The sequence below is a fragment of the Chelon labrosus genome (genome assembly GCF_963514085.1).
Source record: "Chelon labrosus genome assembly, chromosome: 2".
In the NCBI taxonomy this organism is placed as follows: domain Eukaryota; kingdom Metazoa; phylum Chordata; class Actinopteri; order Mugiliformes; family Mugilidae; genus Chelon; species Chelon labrosus.
Genome location: NC_140338.1, coordinates 20,293,765 through 20,313,528, shown reverse-complemented (window position 1 = coordinate 20,313,528; position 19,764 = coordinate 20,293,765). Strand labels below are relative to the sequence as shown.

The window sequence follows — 19,764 nt, the reverse complement described above, 5'->3', positions numbered from 1 at the left end:
CAACAGCTAAACCAAAATCAAACAGACCTGATCTTGGTTTTTATCAACAGTTAACTCTGTTTACAGGCTAAATCAGTGATTAAACCTTCCATTCTTGCATTGAAAGTATCTTGTTGAAGCTAATTTGTTACATGGCTGCCTGCTGCGTTTTCATTCAAAGAGATCTCCGCTGATGTCACAGCGGTGCGCCCCTTCTGACTTCCCCTTTGGGCGTGCTTCAAGCGTGAAATGGCTCTGTTGGGTCCCTGCGGAGTCCTGTGGGGCCACAATAGACCCAGAACATCTGTGTGGTTTAACAGTAGGCAGGGTCTGAGTAGACCGGAACATGTCAGTGGACCTCCCACTGACCCACCCTTAAGAGCCATACAAAGGCCCGGTTGCCGCTTAACAATAACACATTCATGCACAAGTAGGAGCACAAAGACACAAATGCACACTTACACTCAGACACCGGCACTTAAGTGTATTAATTCCTTGCAGAGATCTTTCATTGTGCCTATTGTATTCAAGTGGAATCAGGCAAAAGAGCATTTTATGACCTTGAAGTGTCTCCCAGCTGCAGCAAAGTTTTTACACTCAGTGTTTGATGAAAAATGTTTGGTCTAAAACACTTTTTACCAGTGGCTTGCTCGTCGCCATGTTGTCAGTTTCTTCTGGTACAAGGCAGGTTTTTGTCTGCATGCGTCTGTGGCGTCATTTTGTGGCATAAAAGGGGCCTACTTGTGCTCGCCAAGATGGATGGAGTGGCAGATTTGGAAGCACAGTTTTGTTTGCTTCATTCATTTTGGCATTAAATCATGGCTCAGCAAAGACTTAGCACAAGCAAACACAGTCTGTGCTCTTTTTAATTAACTTAGTTGATGAAGTTACATAAACTGGCCTTTACTGTGTCACACATGTCTACCATAAAAATGTTTTCTGCATTTCATAAACAAACCAACAATGCATAACACACATAATGACGCCTTAGCTGCTCTGTCTAATGTGATGTTCCTCTTTGCAAAAGCCAAGTGAACCTTTTCATAAGTGTCAGGATGGCCAAACTGGAACAGAAACCCTTTTAAAAAACTACAGGTTTGTACTTGTGCCCTGGTTAACATAACTACACCAGTCAACCACAACATTAAAACCAATGACAGGGGAAGTAGATAGCATTGACGATCTTGTGACAATACAATGTTCTGGATGTTACTTAGACATGTACCAACCACCTAGACCAGACCAGGCACATACACTCCATAGCAAGGACTCTCCTTGATGGCAGCAGCCATCCCCAGCAGGATGCAGCCTGACACAGACACACAACTAAAAAAACATGAAAAACAGCACAAAGTGTTGACCTGGCCTCCAAATTCACTAGAACCCAAACTGATCAAGTATCTGTGGGATGCACTGGAACAAACCTGATCCAAAGAGGCCCCTCCCTTCAACCCATAGGACCCAAAGGCCCCCACTAACAACATCCTGTTGCCAGACACTACAGGACACCCTCAGAAGGCCCATGTCCATTCTCTGATGAGTCACAACTGTTTTGGAGGGAGACCTACACAATATTAGGCAGGTGGTCATAATGTGTCTTGATTTCTAAATAACACTAGTGGATATTAGAGGAAGCAGCTATGGATGAACATTTCACTGGAAGAACTGTTATTATGATTTTTTTATTTCTCTGCTTGCTGAGATGGTCAAGGGAGAGATACACATACACATTACTATTGGAGCTTCCATATCTTCTGTAACTCCATTTAAATAATAGCTTAGCTCTTCTATATATATTTACTAAAACTTGATGAGGATTTTTCTTTTCTTTCTTTTTTTTGCTAATCTATCACCGAATTTCATAGAAATCTTATTAAGCTATTTGTTGAAATGTTCTAAGCCGGGATGAAATTAACAAACCTAATACGCCTATTACCTCACCTACGCATGGAAGATTTATTTGTTATGCTCTGGTTGTTATGTAACAGTATTATCCTTGGAGAATTATGACAGATATAATAAACTAATTAAAGCCCTTGGGTAATCAGCCAGAAGTGGTATAAATGGAGAGTAGAACTAACCCTCACCATGAAGTCCATGATTACATCACAAGTGGTGATATATTATGAATGAGATTCAGCATGAAATGTGAACTTTCTGTAACATGGCTTTTAGAGAGACTATTACACAACATCCAGGTGACGCAAATGGCTTTAGCGCAAGGTGAGCATACACAAGTGTTAGCTAGGACATCGTAGATGACATGGAGGAGAAAAAGCTTTACTGCTGCTTATATAGTAACAGGTTCTGTACACACTAGATGACTGATCAGAGCTCATCTGCCTCTTCATACTGATACTCGTAGATTGTTATTGTTAAAACAACCCTGCATTCAATAAAACCTATTCACCTTCTATCATGCAAATGAATAATGAGATACTCCATTGGTGAGGGTTGTTGTGGAGCTAAATGACTGTTGTGTAAGAGTCCAAATTATTTTCTAATGTACTGTAATACATGGTGTTTAATCACAAGTGAATCTTAGTACAGTACTGTTTGATTAGCCTGAAGAGCAGTTGAGTTAACTTTTCTGTACAACTAAAATCGGGAGCTCAGCTCACAAACTCTGAACTCTGTAATTCTAGTTCGTAACCAATCACAGAAAATATGAAAAGGTATGACAGATTCTGCTCTCGTTTTCTTTTACTATCTGCCTTGATGCCCTTTGACCCCTTTGAACTTTAGCAAAATCTTGTAATATAGAACTGAATGCATGCCACTCATTGACTCAAATATAGTAATAAACTATAAATTAACATCTTGCAATTATATACTCATCTTAACCTTGTGACCCATTTAATTTAACATGATTCGATGGAAAAAAATGGCTTTTTCTGTTTGCAGTAAGAGATAAACTTTGTACACCAGAAACAGAAATTCTCAAAACTATTAATCATTGAGCCGATGAAAGGGCTGGACGGCCACACTTGTTTGCAGCCTCAGTGTTAACGTATCTGTTACTGTCTTGCTGGAATGTCATACCTTTGGCCTAAAGGAAAGTATCAGCTTTGGCCTCTTAAAGTTCAATTCAGACTGCCCGAAGAGGCTCTGTATAAAAGAGATATACGATTTAAGGGGGTCTCGAGGACAATGGCTCGATGAAGAAGAGATCTTCGCCTGCAATTGACAGTGTGCACAAAGAGTGGAGTGGCAGGTCGGCTTTGTGAGTGGATCAACTCGGAGTTCTTGAGCACATCTTTTCCCCTTTAGCTGTAAACATGCTCAAATCTGTGATGTGATCATAGAGATGACAAGGGTGGGAAATGTCAACAAGGCTATTGAGTTTCAGGATGTGTGATGTTGTGCAGAGCTGACATCAAGTCCTTGAGAGCAGGCCATGAGTGTTATTAGCTAATACACATGCGTCATCAAGGATCACATACCACAGTCATGTCATTGTCACGTGTCGGAGTAAATAAATATGAAGTTACAGTATTTGGGATGATTTTTTTCAAGGCAGTTAAAGATCGTTTTATCTCAAAGTGGTCAGTTAGGTTGTGGAATATGTTTGCAGGGTGCCAAACAGCCATAATCAGTTGGTGTGCACCCACACAGCAAGGGATATACAAGTTCAGATAAAAATGAGTAAGAACACAGTGAGAGTATTTCTATAATTTATAACTATTTATAATATGACTGAGTTTCATTAAAGGCCAAGGGCATATTGAGCCAGTTTGGTTGGGACAATCTATGAATGTCTTGGTATGGTACAGTATGTTCTTGAACTTTATGGCCAAGAACGCACATCCATGATGTCATACACAGCCATAATGATTTAATTATAGACACATATGTAATTGAAAGCCTCAGCATCCTGAAGAAAACATGCAAATGAAAAAAAGAGAAACTGGTGTCACACCAGAGGAGATGTAATTAGATCCTGTCATAATTCTTTGGCTTACTTTTCAACTCACCCCTCTTTCATGTAGGACAGTGAGTTATGTGGCAACAGCCTGAAACATCCTGGACAGTGTTTGTCAGTGGATATTTATCACCTGGTGATCTTCACTTCAATAGCGAGGTTAGGCCACAGGGCACTGACCTCTGGATTCATTGGGAAAATTGTGTGCCCCCTTTTGAAAAGAGGCACGGCAGCACCTGGACCGACATGGAAGGTGCTGAGATTTCAAACACAACGCAGCCAGAAGTCCTGTCAATTGGACCGCTAAAGAATGATCAAACATCTCTTGAAAACACTTTGAAGTGGCCTGAGCTTGTTGTTATCAGCCAACATTCCCCAAGAGCATCTATATTAATGCATTCTCTTTGCTACTGCCCTCATATGATAGAGGACTACCTGTATTATTTAAGAGAGCTGGATGTCTATTCTAATGGACTTCTCTGTGGGTGTGTGTGTGTGTGTGTGTGTGTGTGTGTGTAACCACCTCATTAGTAATACATGGTCCACACCAGGTCTAAAGCAACTGTGGAGGAAGCAGGTAAAATAGGAAATGACAACTCTGAATAGTTGGAGACTAGCAGACAGGAATATACGTTCATTTACCAAAACTGCAGATGTAGAACCACAAAATATGACTCAACCCCGGAAGAATCCTCACAAAATGGGCCAAGAAACATCTGAAATTAGCACCACACCCATCCATCATGTGCTAGTAATGTCTTGATCTATTGATCTGTTTTTCAGCCTTGCAGCGAGACAGTGACGGTGCACTTTTGCCATACTGTTGTGCATCTTGTAAAGGAATCCAGAATTTTGAATGCAAACATTAAAAAAAACACGTATTCACTGCCATCCATTTCAGTCAATGCCTTCGTCACTTACCTGCCAGCCTATTCTCTCGAGCAGGCTTGCTGAGCATATCCAGGGCTCTGGAGGTAGAGGACCTGATGTGGTCACTGAAGGACCTCTGCAGCAGCAGCAGCCTCATAGAGCGAGACATGACGACAAGCATCCGCCTAAACTTACCTACGTCAAAGTCCCACCTTGTCCCAATGCCTGTCTCTGATTTAAGATTTTTGTGCGTTTGTCAGTTCCACATGTTTCCACTCGTCCTGGTTTATGTGCACACACCCTATCGACGTCTGAACATCTATCAGGCTCTCTTCTATCCTCTGTAGTGGTCTGGTTTCTGCCTCCCTCTCTTACTCTGTTCTGTTCGGACTGTACCCTCCCGTCTGCTGCAACGAGCATCAGTGCGGTAACTGCTGGGACACATCCAGCCAGTGCTGCAATGCTCTCATATTCTATTCTGCCAGTGTGTGCGTGTGTGTGTATATATGCTGTATGTGTGTAACTGTGAGTAAGTGCTTTCTGACACAAGCTCCAGTACTCTCTCTGAATTTCTGAGTGCTTTAGAGTCACGACTAGCATTTCATCACGCATACTTTTTTTTTAAGCCTCTCGTCTTTTTCCACCTTCCTTTTCACATCCACTCTATTTACACCTGCCCTGCCCTGTCTAGACACAAGGAGCATCAATACCAGTTATATAACCCATTGCCAAGGCAGCCTGCTTGTTATCAGGTCCCACCTGTCCTTGGCCACAAACAGCTAAAGACTTCACAGGACTGAAAACAAAAGACAGGAAGTGAGATGATGAAGGGATTCAGTTTGACTCATTCGAACACAGTAACAGGAAAATGATTGCCAGAAACAACGAATAGTGGAAACTCCTAGAAGAATTTCCCAAAAGGACACTAAGAGAAATTTCAACCTGCTCTTAACCTCTGTTATTCCCCCACAGTCAATAGTCACTTTCCTCAGCCACATGAGTTTACTGTAAATACAGCATGGTTAGACAAGTGAGTACAGAAACATAAGCACAAGCTCAAGAAAATACCATTGGCTACTTAAAAAAATACACATGAACTGTAAACCTTATGTAACAAAGCTACTGAGACGGACAAAAAACAACAACACAATGGAATCCATTACTTATGGGTTGATCGGATAATGCTGATTTAGCTTCTATTAAGCAAGCCCAAATCTCCTTGGGGTCTGTGTGAATGTTTAGTCATTGGATCCTGAATGAAAAAATAAAAGAACAGCAACTTCTGTAGTGAGTACTGAAGCTTTAATGACATTGTAGATGCGTTGCATACATAATTTTCCATTGCAAATTATAAAAGATCATTGCTGCTTTTAATATAATTAATGATTTATAATCATTTAATAATGTATGCAAGCTTAACAACATTGAGTTTAGGATAGTTGAGCATTGACACATCTGCTAGATAAACCGGATTTAAGTTTATTTCAAATATATTTTACAATTTACTGAATGTAAACCTGCTTTAGTGATCATGTGTAGATTGTACTCGTCAAGCCCATATGTTCTAGTGCAGGTTAAGTTACTCATTACCTGAGTGTATTTTGTGCAGTTCTAAGCAGGACGTGCTGTTCAAACTGCCCTCCATTAAATTTCACACTAAGCTCACACTTGAGTAAATCAGCCGGTCGTGCTGATTGCGCCAGCAAGTGAAGGTAATGTACCCGGCGTTGGCTTATGGCAGTCTGCTGATAGCATTGTGCTCATCACGGCCTATTGACTTTACGGTCTCTCAAGGCTTGCTGAGACTGATAAGGCTGGATTTCCCGCGTCTTTCGTTTTTTCCTCTGCAGCTGTGTTATGACCTGTTTAACAGCACTGTAAATGAGGATTAGGATCCGATACCGAAAAACATTATTTCAGTCATCTTCTGTAATCGCTTGTCCTGTGAAGAGTCACAGGGGGGCTGAGGCCTAGCTGTCTACCGAAAAACAAACGTCCCATATAAGTATCACATTGTCCCATCCTTACTCATACGCCTATTCGACTCATGTGATATCTGACTGAATCAAATTATTGTTTTCATGCACGTGAGTGAGTGTGCGTTTACTGAGACGCTCAGATGCAAAACCATCTGGGTCAGTATTCATATCACAACAACATATTAGTGTACTTTCCCTCTCTGTGATAAGGGGGCAATGCACAGACTGTAACCTGGATATGAGAGAAAATGTCCTGAAGGGTGGTGGAGGAGGGATGATCAGGGAAAACAATGGAGTTCTCATACCTCAGGAAGGAACGTCTTGCCAACTGCTCCCTCTGTCAAACAAGTGTACTGTGTGCCAGGAGTGTGTATCTCCATGTAGCTCCACAGAACAGAGGCAGAGGAAGGTTACCTGCCAACATACTGACCCAGAAATGGAGACAGGGGAGGTGAGGGGAGGGGGGACTTCAAACAGTGTATATAAACACTATGTGAGGGTCCACCATCAAAACGTCTGCGAGAAACAATGCACTGCTCAGTTCTTTGCAGCACGGCCAAAAATGTGTCTGTTACTTGAAGCATATGTGTGTGGGTGGGTGCCTAAGTGTGACTGTAATTGTGTGCACGCTCCTTTGATGTGACCATCTACTTCACTACGTCTTAATCTGCTATCAAACAAACTCTCTGCCTCACTTTCCTGTAATGACTCCATTCTCACTATCTGATACCTCCACACCTTTGGAGTCTATCTGCACCAGTTAATTGGTGCACGATGCTTCGAGCAAGATATAAAACAACCTGACACCTTGAGATATCACATATCCCGCATATAATTTATTCCAACAACATTTCAGTCTGCTGTTGATGATGTCTCTCCCTGACAGCCAAAAAGGGGAATAAACCAGCCAAAGAGTGACAGGCCCTGCTGTGCCGGGACTGATTCATTAGCCTGAGGACAGCATGGGTATCTCACACCATCATCACTGGGAGATTTACAATCCCCTGGCTGAGGATGAATGTTCTTACTGGATGATTTCACGTGAAGAATAGTTTAAACCTCAGTGCAAAAACAAAAGAGTAAAGGGAACATGTGCAGAAAAAAATCTGCAAACATATTTTCTTTCTTATTTGGAGAAAATAAATGACTCAGGCAAAAGATATTTTGCAATAGCATTTTTTTTTAGTACAGTATTACTTTCAGATACAAAGCCCTAAAGCCTCATTATTCTGTATGGATTTTGTTCATATACAGTTTCAAACCTGGCGATTTACACCCAGAGCACATGTTCAGCGCCACGACAGTAGTGGATTCTTTGTATAGCGAGACAGAAAACAAGGGTGTGGAGTTTCTTGAAGACGTTTCACCGCACATCCAAGCAGCCTATTTAGTTTCAGTTCTCCAGTTCCACAACACTGACGAAGCTACTTGGATAACAGGCAAAGTGTCTTCAAGAAACTCTACAGTCCTTTTTTTTTGGCTATTCCATGACCTGGATGACTGAGAACCTTCCAGACGAGGCTGTATCTTTCCCCAATCGTAGTCTGGTATTAAGGCATCTTTATAACACTTATTGTACCGTTCTGTCGATACCCTAGTTACAGTAAGAGTTCATAAAACGTTAGAGCTGACAATAAAATGAGATGAAAAATCTAAAACTTATTTCCAAAGCACACATAGGAATGAACACATACAGTGTCTTGCAACTGGAAATAAAAAAAAATCTATTTGGTGATTAAATAGACAATCTGCATTTATCCTTGCACTTACAGTCACAGCTACATACCAGATTCCACGTGCAAACAAAAGGCAAATTCATGATTTTCATATACAGTGGTTAATGAATCACATCTGCTAAAAAGCTAAACTAAGATTCATGACACAGTGTCTCTTCATGCTTCTTTTTTTAGGACTGGGGAGACTTTTGTTTTTGTAACTCAGTGAGTTCAGCAAGCTGAGTTCCTGTTGTAAATTCCCCTTCATGCAGAGGTTTCCTGTTCAGATCCATAGCTGAGGAGATGCACAAAGAACAAGCTCTCAAGACTCTTTCTTTTTCTAAATCACACTTTTCCAGTCTTACAGTCAGAAAATTACTTTTTGAACAAGAGGAACACTTATTCTTATTCAAGATGAATATGCAAAACATTAAACACTTCTAAACAAATGGTTTTAAATTCCAAACCATTAAATATATTTATATATCTTATAAGGATGAAGGATTGGGACTGAATCCATAGATATATTCACCTTCGAGTTGGAAGTGTGAAATATACATTAAATGAACTCTGTTATGTTATATTAGTCTCCACACAGGAAGCAAGCGAGAGTGTGTCAAATGGGAGGGAAGAAGAGGGGATGTTTAGGGCAGGGGTTTGTTGAGGCTGGTGCAGACGGATCAGGGGAGGCCAGGAATGTGACCTTGCACAAACACAGAGACTCCTGTACTGGGTATGAAGTGGTGGCAAGAAAGTTGAATAAGACAGACTCAATCAAAGAGCTGAATAACGAACATCAGTCATGAGCAATTATTGACTTGGTTCCACTCTGAAGGAACTTCATTACGTCTGCCAAAGCACATTCTCTATTGAGAGCAATGTCTTTAAGGGTCCACGTAGCACAAGTCACAAATCAGATAAGATGATTTTACTGTGACATTTTCGAAATTAAGTGGAAACTGGTGTGGAAATGTGTCTGGTTTGAGGGCTGGAGCCAACAAGCTCAGTCACAAGTTTTGTAGGAGAACAAGAGTTCTTCTTCTCATCTTCTAAAAGGATTTACCCTCATAGTTATGCCTGGCAGGTTTTCATTGCAGCACTGTCATATCTGTTCAAGGAACAGGTCAACAAAGTGGGAAATATGCTTTCTTGGATTTGACCAAAATTAGATGAAAGGCTCAAAAACACAGTAAATGTGAAATAAGAAACTATTTGCTTAAACAACATATTGAAGTTATATCTTTAAGAGCATAAAACTGGCCAATGCTCAATTCAGATTTAGTTTTGTCAGTCAAAAAATAAGAAACAATCTGCTTTAAATACCAGTAAGATTACTGGCATTCCCATAAAGAATGATGACTATGAGGGAAACAAAGGATAAAAGGGAAGGAAACAAAAAAGCAGCCAGACAGAAATGATGAGACAAGTCATTCTCAGGAGCCAACTCCTGAACGTCAGGGAGCTCCACCCATACAGGATCCCACTGAGTGTGCTTAACCACATTCAGCTTCCTCAGTCTTCCTTTCCTCCACCTACAGTCGAGGCAATTGTGGCTTGGAGTCCAGGTAAAAGGTCAAGTTTTAACCCTGCTGTTGGTCGGGTGCCCATCATTGTGTTTGGTATTCCCAGTAGTTTATATTTAGATTAGCCAAGCACAGCGTGGTGCCTCTAACCTCAACTACAAGGGGAAAAAAATGAAAAGACAGACCATTCTTGGAAGCAGGAATTTCTCAAGTGTGGTGTTGAAAAGCTCTAATCCAGAAGAGAGAAAGTGAGAGAGAGCTAGAAAATGACAGACAGCTACACAGTGAGTTGTGTACATGTCGTAAGAGGAAAAGTTGACATGCTGATGACAGTTGCTTAACCAGCCTTGTGTGCTGCCAAGATCATTAAGACAAAACAAAATGTCCTGTAATGTGCCACGAACAGTAGCAGGGCAAAGATTCCCATGTCTAAGTCTGCCTTTAATTTTCTAGAACAGTGGTCTTAGTTTGATATGAGGCTGGGGATGAGCCCTGGCAACAGGTTTCATTTAAGATCTGGTCTGTGTTCAACACAATACCTGAATTCATTTTAAGTTAGTCAACAAACCTCTTACCAAGACGCTTTTGGTCTCTGACTCATCAGAGAATGGACATTGGCCTTCTGAGGGTGTCCTGTGGTGTCTGGCAACAGAATGTTGTTGGTGGAGGGCTTTGGGTCCTGTGGGTTGAGGGGAGGGGCCTCTGTGGATCAGGTTTGTTCCAGTGCATCCCACAGATCAGGGATGGGCAACTGGCAGCCCGGGGGCCGCACACGGCCCGCGACTTCACTCGAAGTGGCCCTTAGATTAATTTCTGATAATTATAAAAATGTGTCCTCTGCGGCACTGAATCAGTTGTAATAACACAGTTGGCCACTAGATGGCCTCTAATGCAGACGCCGCCTCGTACACGCTTCCACCGGGTCTTCTCCACCAGTGAAGAAGAGACGTTGAGCCGTGGCTAAGAGCGGAGGAGAGAGAAAACTTGATCGAGAAAATCGCGTGTGTTTCAGGTGAAATGGGAAGAAGATTATCTGTTCACAGAATTTAAAAGCAAACCTATGTGCTTAGTCTGCTTAGAGACGTTATCTGCCTGGAAAGATTTCAATTTAAGTTGCCGCTACAACAAAGCTAAATACGAGAAGTATACTGAAGCTGCAAGGGCTGCTATCGTAGCGGACCTTAAATCAAAAGTACACAAACAACAGCGACTTTTTACCAGTGGCCACTGCTGGTAGTGGTGAGGTAGAGTGGGCATACAGGGACAATGTTGAACTCTTTCTTAGTGTAAAAATGCACAAATTAGTCCTTGCAATTAATGTTTGTCTAATGTTCTGCAGGTTTCTGCAGGATGGTGATTTGTATGTTTTATTTTCATGAGCCCTTTGCACTGAAAGGTCAACACCTTCTGCTGTTTTTCATGTTTTTTTGTTCCTAAAGCATTTTTGTGTGTGTCCATGTCAGGTTGCATCCTGCTGGGGATGGCTAGGTGGGTGCTAAGTAACATGCACATAAATACCAGGTCCAAAAGTTTCCCAGCAGAACAATGTATTCTCACAAGATGGTCAATGATACTTACTTCTCCTGTGGTCATAACGTTATGCCTGATCAGTGTATATCATGTATTTGGAAACTCATTTTAAGACAGTTGCTTCATAAAATGCACAAAATTGCAGTTTAAATCAACAGACAAGATACGATTAAAAGTTAGTTTGTTCTGGTTTCTGTGGTCTCTGTAGATACTGTTTTTTGTGAAGGTCACTTTATAACCACACACAGTGGGAACTAAATGCTTTGGTAATTCATCAAGAACAAGTGGTTTGGTGACTGTTCTCTAGAGAATGCAGTCAATTCTCCCAGTTAAACAATTTTACAATTTTAATTTGATCTGAACTTTACAGTTCTGAATTAACAGGATCTTTGGGCTTGTATCTACGGGCTGTCACATAAAGGTAGTGTTTAAGTGTTCAAGCCTTTAGTTAGTGACAAATGTTGAAAGACAATAAAAGAATTTTGATTTAGTCAGATGATCTGGACATGAATGCTGATGCTGATTTGCAAGAAAAATTCAGAAACTGGTCATAAAGTTGTCTGGAGGATGTAGGAAAAGTTTCTCTAAATTTGCGAAGCCGACACCACTCTTCACAATCGCTGACCTTAAAACCCCTGTCAGTCAGTCCTTCCAGCTATCACCTACCTTAACCTGCTTGGGTATATTACTGTTTGGGTATATAGAGTTCAGTCAGAAAGAATAAAGGAAGGTGTTGGTTAGACACACTGAATACACACATGCTGTATAGAAAGCCAACACTGTAAATTATCCGCCACAGAGGAGAGCATTTGGAAATAATAAGGAACCAGGTCTTCCTTTTCTTCCTCCTTCTTAATCTTTCCTTCACCACGTTGCCACTCGCACAAGGTAAACCTGTCAACTTCCTGTGTAAGAGGATGTGAGATCACATTACGAAACAAGCTGCCTCTGAAGATAAGCACACACACTGAGGCTCGTCTTTTTCACTGAGCGTAAATAATGTCCACATTCTGCAAATTTGACTAAGCACCACACTACCTGAAAAAGAGACTATACTGATGCACTGATGCACGGTTTTATGTCAGTCACATCGCAATCTGACAAACACATGTACTGCTCCGGGTTTTCTATTTGGACAACTTCCTCACTGCCCATCTATTTTCTCAGTTTGAACAGTCGGAACTTGAGAAGCTAGCTAGGACTAAGATAACATTTGATAAAGGTATTGTCACCATGCTAACTTATAATAGCTTAAACGCTCAAACCCTGCAAAGGGCAGTGTCCACCAACACAGAAAGAAAAAGCACGTAATAGTGGGTAGAACATAAACTAAACCTATGTCCCTGGACTCCTCTCCAACATACCACACTCATCAGATCTTCCATCGCATTATATGCATAATCTTGTAGAGCATAACCAAAACATGATAAGGACGGTCACGCAAACCCGTTGCATGACTAGCCTTATCATCTTTAGATGGCATGTAGTATGGAATGACTTATAGTGCTCTGCTCCCTTGGACACCATGTAAAACTCATTCCAGGCGCTCTGCAGCCGTAGACATATGGCTTTTGTGCTCAGGAAAGCCGTGACACGGACCACTCACTAAGGTACAGCCAGCGCCGCAAGGGGGTCGTCAGCTGTGCCATTACAGAGAGTGGGCTGTGGAAAGTTCTTGTTGATCACTGGTGTGCTTTTCTGTTGTCACAGTGATAGTAAAATTAACCATGAATGAGCTGCCTGTCATGGCAGTGCAGCAGGAGCCTTCAGGGCATGGTGTGTGATGTAACACTGTCACAAATGTGTCATTCCCAGGGGCTTAAATGGTGGAGATACAGAGAGGGCTTTGAAGTGTCACAATGAACACTGGGCTTTGTGCTTCCCCAAAACTCTGCCAACTCCCACCCGTATCCCCACATGCTGCCCCCCCCCCCCAGAGTCCTGGGTTCCATCACACGGACGCAGAGATGGAGGTTACGTAAGTTGCTCACAAGGAGTAAAACTGATTTAAATTAAGAAAAGTGACCGAGAATGTTTGACCACTTTGAAGTTGGCACTGAGCATTTTTACAAGCTTTGGCCTCCCTGTTAAAAAAAACTTTTGGAGTGGGCCTTCTGCCAAACGGTAACACTCATGTATGCACATTACACACACTCACAGCTTCTGCACATTTCCCATGAAAGGTTTTCCGACAGTGACGGTAATTAGAGGGAGAGACACAGCAAGAGTGAACGAGGACTCCCATCAGGGTCTGAGACAGCGGGGGGCGATATGAAAGCCTCGTCCCCACGTCCAACCACCTCTCTGGTATTGTTTACCCGCGAACTGACGACACAGGGGGGTGTTTAATGAACACTGGCCCCCTGCTGTCTGTCTGAAAGTGGGTCTGTCCATCCATGGTTTCCTGATGACCCTGTGCATTTTCAGCAGACTGCTGACCGAGAGGCCGGAGCCAGAACGAAGAGGGAGCAGTCACAACAGATTGAGTTTGTTCTTTGGATCGATTCATAATAAAGTGTACAAAGTGGTTGACAGTGAGCATAGCAAAGTAATGACATAACATGCTGATACAAAGAAGCCTATTCACAAGGAGAAAGTCATGAGGACTGACAACTGTATGACTGATACTAAACAAATACTTCAAGTTCAGCTTAGAAATATTCATGCGTGCTTGTATTTGGACAGATTAACAATCCTTAGACTTTCCTAGAAAAGTATTTTTTCTGAATACCGAGGAGGGAGACTTAGAAATGAGGGCAAAAGGTAAATAAAGGAAGGGTTCAAAAGTTTGGGGCACCAGACTCGACATTCAGTCTGGCTCTTATCTCTGAAAGGCGACAGACTTGATTTTTTTAGCAGATGAGTCTAGGATCTTATCTGTACTCGCATCCAGTGTCTCACAGAAGCAGAACCTGCACTCCTCCTCTCAACCACCGGACAAGATTACCAGTTAAAAAAAACAAAACAAAAAAACACTGCAGAATCCCCTTAACATGAAACCGACCAAAGAGACTATATCATCTGCATCACTGTCAACATCCTCATCTACCAAGTCATAAACACACAACATGAATGAGAATGAGAATAAAACAAAAAGGACTCACCAGCTTTTCCTTTCTCAGGAACAACAGTGGTGCTCTGGGAAAGAAGAGGAGGAAGAAAAAAAATGATTATAGTTGAGATAGCTTTGTGACGGTCTTATGACATTTGATTCCATGAAATGATTCACAATCAGACAATGAAATCCATAGATTTCCCAAACACTCTGTAAACTTCCTAAGTAAACGTTGACCAATGTGTTTGAGTCATAAAATGAAGAAAAAACGAGCGGTGGAACACGTCGAGGACAGTTTCATTAGAGATTCAGTCCCTTTGCATGTTCTCCATTCATGATCCCCACGTTCTGAATCATATCGTTCTTTTAGTTGTTGAAGAAAGTACCCACTTCCACTAAAGGAAATGCGCTGGTCAGGCAAATGCATTAAATGCATACCCAGTGGGTATTTACCCTCAGGGAGTCCACCCAACAGTTTGGTCCAAAAACGTCAAAAATAATGGACACATGTGTAGTTGTGTATGTTGTATTGTACAATCTATGGTCTATGCTGATCATCAGACAAAAAATGTGTTTATTTACAGTGCTATCACTATACAGTATATTCTTCCAATAACATTGTAGTAAATGGAGAGTACAGTTACACCACTGTGACAATCAACGAAAGGAGCACAAGAGACACCAGGAATGTAACTGCTAAAACTCCACATGCATAGTTTTCTGATGTGCACACGTTGGAATAAATGGTCACAACTGATAACAAACCCACCAGAGACTTCTGAACAAATACCACATCATTAAAAGTAGGAGCACAAAAGCACTCTCCTATGAGTCAGTGTTGATTCACGTCTCATATTGGTAGTCTGGAGAGACATTACTGATAAAATCAGCTTAATGTGTCCTTCTTTGGATTTGAGGAAAATACCACTGATTCAACAAAGGTAAAAAAAAAAAAAAATAGAAATAGAGTAGTTGTTTGTCAGTTCAATGGTAAAGTGTGTGTGTGTGGAGGGCAGTGGGTTGGAATGCAAAGGTCTTTCTTGCCACTGACTTTTGACCTCAGGGTCCTGTGCTGATCTCCACACCCTGACCTGTTTTAATCTACACTCCCCTGGAAGAGATCAGCCTCAGAAAGGAGGAAAATTCTTATAACACACTCACTTTGTCCACATGTTGTACCACAACTTTCCCTCCCGATATTTTTATTAAGATAAATGTGCTCCTTTTTTTGTTTTGTTAGCTTAGCACTGAATATCATCAATACTGCAAAACAAGAGTTTGACAAGATTTGCATTTTTTGCTTCGCTTGTCTTGCTTTGTACGAATGTGATGGGGGCAGCTGTGGTTGCACTCCCAGGACTGATAGAAAGAAATGTTTGAGAGTGGAGTGAATGGGCAGTGCACTATAAATGTATGGGTTAAATGCAAAAACTTCCATGGGTGTAAAGCATTTAGGACAATCGAGTATCATCTTCTTCTGTTTTTGTAAAAACTACCACCTAGTACTTCTAGCACCTTTAAAGTTCATTAACTTATTAAGTAATTAATTGAATTCTTATATATTTTTTGATATAGTGAGAAATATTTTCCAAGCATTGCCTGTTAAGCTTCACAAATGTCTAGAACATAAATGTCTGCAACAATACGAGACATTTTGACCTGTACTACTCTGTCCTGTACACCCTACAACTGTATAAAAAAAGATTATACTCATAGCTTGTCCCTTATCCTTCCTGTATCACACCTATGTTTGGGAAGCATGCTCCTTTGTTAACATACTGAGTCACAAACCTTCTTGGTTAACACATAAGCTACAGCTTTCTTTGACCCAACACTGTGCTGGTGCCTCTACGTTACTTAGCATTGTGACTAATACATTTATTTCCTAACTTCTGTGCAGACCTTGCATAAGGCATGACTTTGGCAGGGAGAAATTCTCACAGGCATTACGCATATCTTGCTGTGGAATTCCATTATTTCCTGAAATTTACCTACTATCACACACACTACACACAAATCTGATTAGCACAAAGTCCTGGGAATTTCTTGTTTGATTAATTGCCTGTGGGTGGTAAAAGGAGAACATTACAGTATTTCCATAGTTTTCACTTTCACAATGAGTACTCAAATAAAAGAAAGAAACAAGTACGGACCCTTTGCTTCTTAAATATCGAGGGAGCTCCTCTATTTTATGATGAGCCACCACAGGTATGGCACGGTCTAGTGAGCGTGAATACAATGGCGGCTTTCATACACGAGTTTGTTTAGAATGTGTTAGCTGATTAACGCTGGAGAAATGTTTTGTCTTATTCACAATCTGTTTCTGTCTGATTTTTTTTTAGAGGCCAGTGGGTGAGCTGTCTGCATGCACATATTTTTATATCTAAAAATACTCAACTCTAAGGTGTGTTTTTATGTGTGTGAACATGTCTTCATGAACATGAACTGTGTGTGGGCAAAAACAGACTTCAATCACTCCGCGGGTCATGTTTCTGACACATTGTGTGCAAAATTCTCTCTGTGGACAAATAGCTTTACAATTTATTGCTAATTAATGACTAATGGGCCACCAGGGAGAAGCCAAAGTCAAAGACTCCCACTCACTCCTCTGTCACTAAATCACCAGCACAAACAGAACAACAACACTGAGGTGAAATCAGAGACAGATTTACATTCAGTGCTGCTTCAGCTGTTGGACTCCAGTAATATTAGCACTGCTTCTTTCAGTGTTGTTGCTGCATTCCTGCAAAACTCTGTCTCAGTGAACAGTTTTGTTTTTGGCTTTTTGTCGGTTATCAGTTTTGACTGTGTGGCAAATTATTTTGCGTCACATCTCTCCTGGGCTGTAGTTGATTGCAAGCTAATCGGATTTGCTGTCATAAATATTGATAAATGTATATTAACACACAGCTGTAAACAGTCCCTGAACAAATGCACCTCCTAGTTTTATTGAGTGGCCATTTCTAAAACTGAAATAATTTCTTTGTGAAAGGTTTTAAAACATTTACTCAATGAGCCAATGCATTGCTTGTCTTGGTCATATCCTGTAGGACTGACAATGTGTATTGCCTCAAATGACATGTATTCACACACATTATATTTCATGTGTTGATTTTTACTAAATATTTATTAATTTATACAGTAGCAAGAGCGAATTCACTTCCATTTTAATATTCATCAATGGCACAATTGGCTTTGAATAGTGGAATCAGTATGGGAGGTCTGTGTGGCCTGTCTGCTAAGCACTAACAAGACATTCGGTTCACCAATGTGTACCCTTCCTATTGTGTAAACACCACACCATGGGTTTCTTTCAATGACCCATGAAGTCACTTACGCACAGTGTACAGCTCACCTTCACACAATGCTGTGTTTTGCTTCATAACAGCAATTACAGACGTGCGAATCTGAGTCAGAGACCACATGGAATAACAAGAATGTGAAGGAATGGGTACCAGTAAGTACCAGTGTTTTCATAGCACCACGGTCGCATATTTTCTAGATGTTTGCCTGCGCTCCTGCTGGCATGCCACAGTGCAAGTTGACCCAGTGTGGGGTTGTCCAGGCCGCGTCAAGTGTCCACTAGGGAACACATAAGCGTCAGCTGCCTCATTTACTGCCACTAATTTAGTAGAAGTTGGTTGTGTTGGGGTGCAGGGGGTATGGTATGTGTTTTCCTTACACATGTGTGTAGCGACCTGGAAGCATGTGGGCCTGATGATTTCCCCACAGTAGGGTTATTATTGTATTACTGTAGCCTGCAGTTCAGTCCTTTTTACCCATAAACTGATTTGTTTTAGTGAAGATATTTCAAAAATACTCGAAGAAAACTTTTTCTAAGTATTTCCACGTCTTTGAGTTGACAAAATCTCAAGCAGAACTTTGACCTTTAATGATAGTTTATTACTCTTAGAGAATTCAGTTTGATTGTTGCAGTGTTTGATGGAAAAGTGTTGACGAGCAGAAGTTATAGTAAATGTCTTCGGCATTTTTACTGTATTTACTTGTACCAGTATAATTCTAGGGTTGCATTGACCTTACTTTGAGAAAGAGGAACCTGTTTCTTAGGGATCATTTTATAGATTTAATTAATAAATAACATTTCTGAAACGTCACTGAACAAGCAGTCGTACAATAACGTTGCCCTAAAACAAGAAATTCTGCAACATTTTGAATTCAACATCCCCTATGACATCCAGTTCATCGTGTACTATGCTTTATGTGGTTCTAGCTCTTCCGCAAGAATTAAAACATTTTAAATCCAAATGTTTTTTTTTATCCCTGTCTTTCACTAAATTGAAATATTAGGAAGCGTCAGACACATTTCATCCAACTTCCAGCTAGCATATTAATTAATGCTGACTGAACGGCATGAGTTTGTTAAGTTTATATGCTAACTTTAATACTTGACAGTAGTTTTTGGAAGTACAATACGCAAGCCCTGGCAGGGACTGTTAATTTGTTGCTGCATAGTGTGTGGCTGTATGCACATGCTTTTCTGTGTGAGTCTGTCAGAGATGTTAAGCAAGTCATTGGCATGTGGCTGTTGCACAACAAACCCAAGCAGTCCACCAAATCTGTTTTAAGCCCACCACCAGCCTCTCATCCCCATCCCCCTTCTAACACTGCAGCTGCAGTATGTGTGAGTGTATGTGTGACCACCCATGGTCTGCGCTGGCCAAGGATTAGGGGGCTCAGGCTAACCCAAACCTTTTTCTCCACCACTTAACACAAATGGCTAAATTGGTGCAGATGTCTTATGTTCAGGTAAGCTTGTGTCTCCAGCACAAGATGTATAGGGTAACTGTGGGTGATAGACAGAGGGACGAGAGACGTGTGTGTGAGTGTACGTGCACGCCCGCCTAGGACCCTTGAGAGATGTTATCTGGAGCCCATTTCTGTTTTTTGACTGGCATGAATGCGCTCTTTCTGCCCTGCATTTACAAAGGAATTTAGTCTCCATGCTCTGCCGACCCAAGAGTGCACGTGTGTGAGGAAACGTGGGAAACAATTTCATTTTAGCCTTCCCCTTGAGGAAAAGTCCAACCCCCCCACAACACTCCCAACCCCTCATGCGTTCTCATTTCTCCCCTGCATCCCCTTTCCCCGTTTTAATAGTCTCCATATGTCACACTTGGAGTGTGTCAACAGGAACTAATGCGAGGATTTGGTGTAATGATGCGTTGGAACA

The 19,764-nt window shown here is 41.3% G+C and overlaps 1 protein-coding gene across 2 annotated transcripts in view; it reads right to left on the bottom strand.

The window, feature by feature from the left end:
- The window catches only part of dlc1 (DLC1 Rho GTPase activating protein), an 82,279-nt gene that overhangs the window by 46,126 nt on the left and 16,389 nt on the right, over positions 1–19,764 (bottom strand). Inside the window, exon 5 of one of the 2 annotated variants that reach the window (XM_084573505.1) lies at positions 14,623–14,656. In XM_084573505.1, coding sequence (XP_084429631.1) covers positions 14,623–14,656 — 34 coding nt within the window. Of the gene's footprint in view, positions 1–4,822; positions 5,526–14,622; positions 14,657–19,764 lie in introns of those variants that run through there. The other variant, XM_084573506.1, reaches the window with a different exon arrangement.